Source organism: Scomber japonicus, chromosome 10, assembly GCF_027409825.1.
Source record: "Scomber japonicus isolate fScoJap1 chromosome 10, fScoJap1.pri, whole genome shotgun sequence".
NCBI lineage: Eukaryota > Metazoa > Chordata > Actinopteri > Scombriformes > Scombridae > Scomber > Scomber japonicus.
This window is the reverse complement of record NC_070587.1, coordinates 1,199,356-1,201,855: the sequence shown is the minus strand read 5'-3', so window position 1 is coordinate 1,201,855 and position 2,500 is coordinate 1,199,356. Positions and strand designations below refer to the sequence as shown.

The window sequence follows — 2,500 nt, the reverse complement described above, 5'->3', positions numbered from 1 at the left end:
GTTTTCTGTAAATGAAAGCAGAAGACTTGCCTGCTTTTCTTCTAACCTGAAACATTAAATCACCTTTCCCAACTGCATTTCTCCACAGTGGGGATTTTACTGCTGCGAAGATGAAACCAAAACCAGGTATCTCTTCATCCAGATGGGAATGCTTAACCCTCCTGTTGTCCTCGAGTCAAGGAAGGAAGGAAGGGAGGGAGGGAGGGAGGGAGGGAGGAAGGGAGGGAGGAAGGAAGAAGAAAGGAAAGGAGGGAGTGAGGAAGGAAGGGAGGGAGGAAAGGAAAGAAGGAAATAAAGGAGGGAGGAAGGAAGGAGGGAAGGAAGAAGGAAGGAAAGGAAAGAAGGGAGGAAGGAGGGAAGGAAGGAAGGAGGGAAGGAAGAAGGAAGGAAAGGAAAGAAGGGGGGAAGGAAGGTAGGATAGAAGGACAGAGGAAAGAAAGAGAGAAGTAGGGAGGGAGGGAGGAAAGAAGGAAGGGAGGAAGGAATAAGAAAAGGAAAGGAAAGGAAAGGAAAGGAGGGAGGAAGGAGGGAAGAAACGGGGGATGGAGGAAGTACAGACGGAAGGAAGGAAGGGAGGGAGGGAGGGAGGAAAGGAAAGAAGGAAATAAAGGAGGGAGGGAGGAAGGAAGGAGGGAAGGAAGAAGGGAGGAAAGGAAAGAAGGAAGGAAAGGAGGGAGGAAGGAAGGAGGGAAGGAAGGGAAGGAAAGAAGGGAGGAAGGAAGGTAGGATAGAAGGACAGAGGAAAGAAAGAGAGAAGTAGGGAGGGAGGAAAGAAGGAAGGGAGGAAGGAATAAGGAAGGAAATGAGGGAAGGAAGGAAAAGAGGAAGGAAGGAAGGAAAGGAAAGGAAAGGAAAGGAAAGGAAAGGAAAGGAGAGAGGAAGGAGGGAAGAAAGGGGGATGGAGGAAGTACAGACGGAAGGAAGAAAGGAAGGGAGGAAAGAAGAATTAGACGGGGTCAATTTGACCCGGGAGGACGACACGAGGGTTAACCTTCTGCTTTGAAATCTCCTGTCAAGATGAGATACTACACAACCAAAACATCCCAAAGAACATCTAAACATCTAAAATCTCTTTATAAAAATGTGGCTGCTGTGTTTGCCTCAGTCAGGTAGCGTGTTTGTTTCTTCCTCTCATCTCAGTGTCAGCAGGGATCTGCGTCTCCCAGAAGAAGCTTCGGCAGATTGACGATCCCATCCAGAGGCTCCTCGTACAGCTGCACAAAATCATATACGTCACTCAAGTACAGAAATACAACAATAATGTCTTAGATATTATCATAGTTCAGTTTATAGCTCTGGTGATTCTAGTGATTTTAGTGACTCTTTGGCCCATTGAATCTGTTATAAACTCACAAAAAGAAGTGCCAAAAGAAAATGTTTTATTGTAACTAAAACAACATAAATACAAAAAGCGAGAGAGACATAGAGAGAGAGGGAGGGAGAGAGAGAGAGAGAGAGAGACATAGAGAGAGAGAGAGAGAGTGAGAGAGAGGGAGGGAGGGAGAGAGAGAGAGACAGAGAGAGTGTGAGAGAGAGAGAAAGAAAGTGAGAGAGAGTGAGAGTGTGAGAGAGAGAGAGAGAGAGAGGGAGAGTGTGAGAGAGTGAGAGAGAGAGAGAGAGAGAGAGAGAGAGAGGGAGGGAGGGGGAGGGAGGGGGAGGGAGAGGGAGAGAGAGAGTGAGAGAGAGAGAGTGAGGGAGAGGGAGGGAGTGAGGGAGAGACACATTATTATGCCCATCAACCTGAAAAATGACAAACTCTCACAGTAGTTAAACTTGACTGTGTTCGCGTTAACTTGAGATTTTCTTCATTTAACCTGCAGCTTCCACCGGCTCCGCACCACAGCATCAAAAGACGGGTCATTGAAAGATTTAAAAAGTCGCTCTTCCACTACGACAGCGACCCACACAACCTGAAAGTGGAGCTCAGCAAGGTCTCAAATCCACTTAATCACAACTAATAAATGTTTAGTAGTGAGTAGGGTTGCAAAACTCCGGGAATTTTCAAACTTGGAAACTTTCCATGGGAATTAACGGGAATAAACCGGGAATTTACTAAACTGAAGGTATGTTCTTATTAGGGAACTTAAATATATAGTTGTGTAAAATAATATGTTAGCATAATCCTGACTAAAACAACCAGATATCATGCAGTACAGTTGAATATCTATGTGTAGCTTCACTCACACATTGTTGTATTTTTTCAGAGTTGTGTGTGAAACCATTAAGAATAATAACATTTAGTTGTTTTTTAATATTAAATTATAAATAATTGTATAATTTAATATAACTTCAACAGCTCAGGGACATCAAGCGACATTGTTTGTGCACCTTTTTTCATCGTCATTGTTCTTTTTTTTATACAATTAATCAATCAAATGATGATACCTTTCCACTAAATTACCCTCAGTTGCCATAAATTCCCATAAATTCCCATAATTCCCATAATTCCCTTTAATTCCCATGGAAAGTTTCCAATTTTGAATATTTCCAAAATTCCCCA

At 43.5% G+C, this 2,500-nt stretch overlaps 1 protein-coding gene across 1 annotated transcript in view; it reads left to right on the top strand.

Annotated features, from left to right (window-relative positions):
* nek10 (NIMA-related kinase 10) overlaps positions 1-2,500 on the top strand; it is a 33,298-nt gene that overhangs the window by 26,303 nt on the left and 4,495 nt on the right. The window contains 2 exon segments of the mRNA XM_053326833.1: positions 1,141-1,241; positions 1,821-1,931. Coding sequence (XP_053182808.1) covers positions 1,141-1,241; positions 1,821-1,931 — 212 coding nt within the window.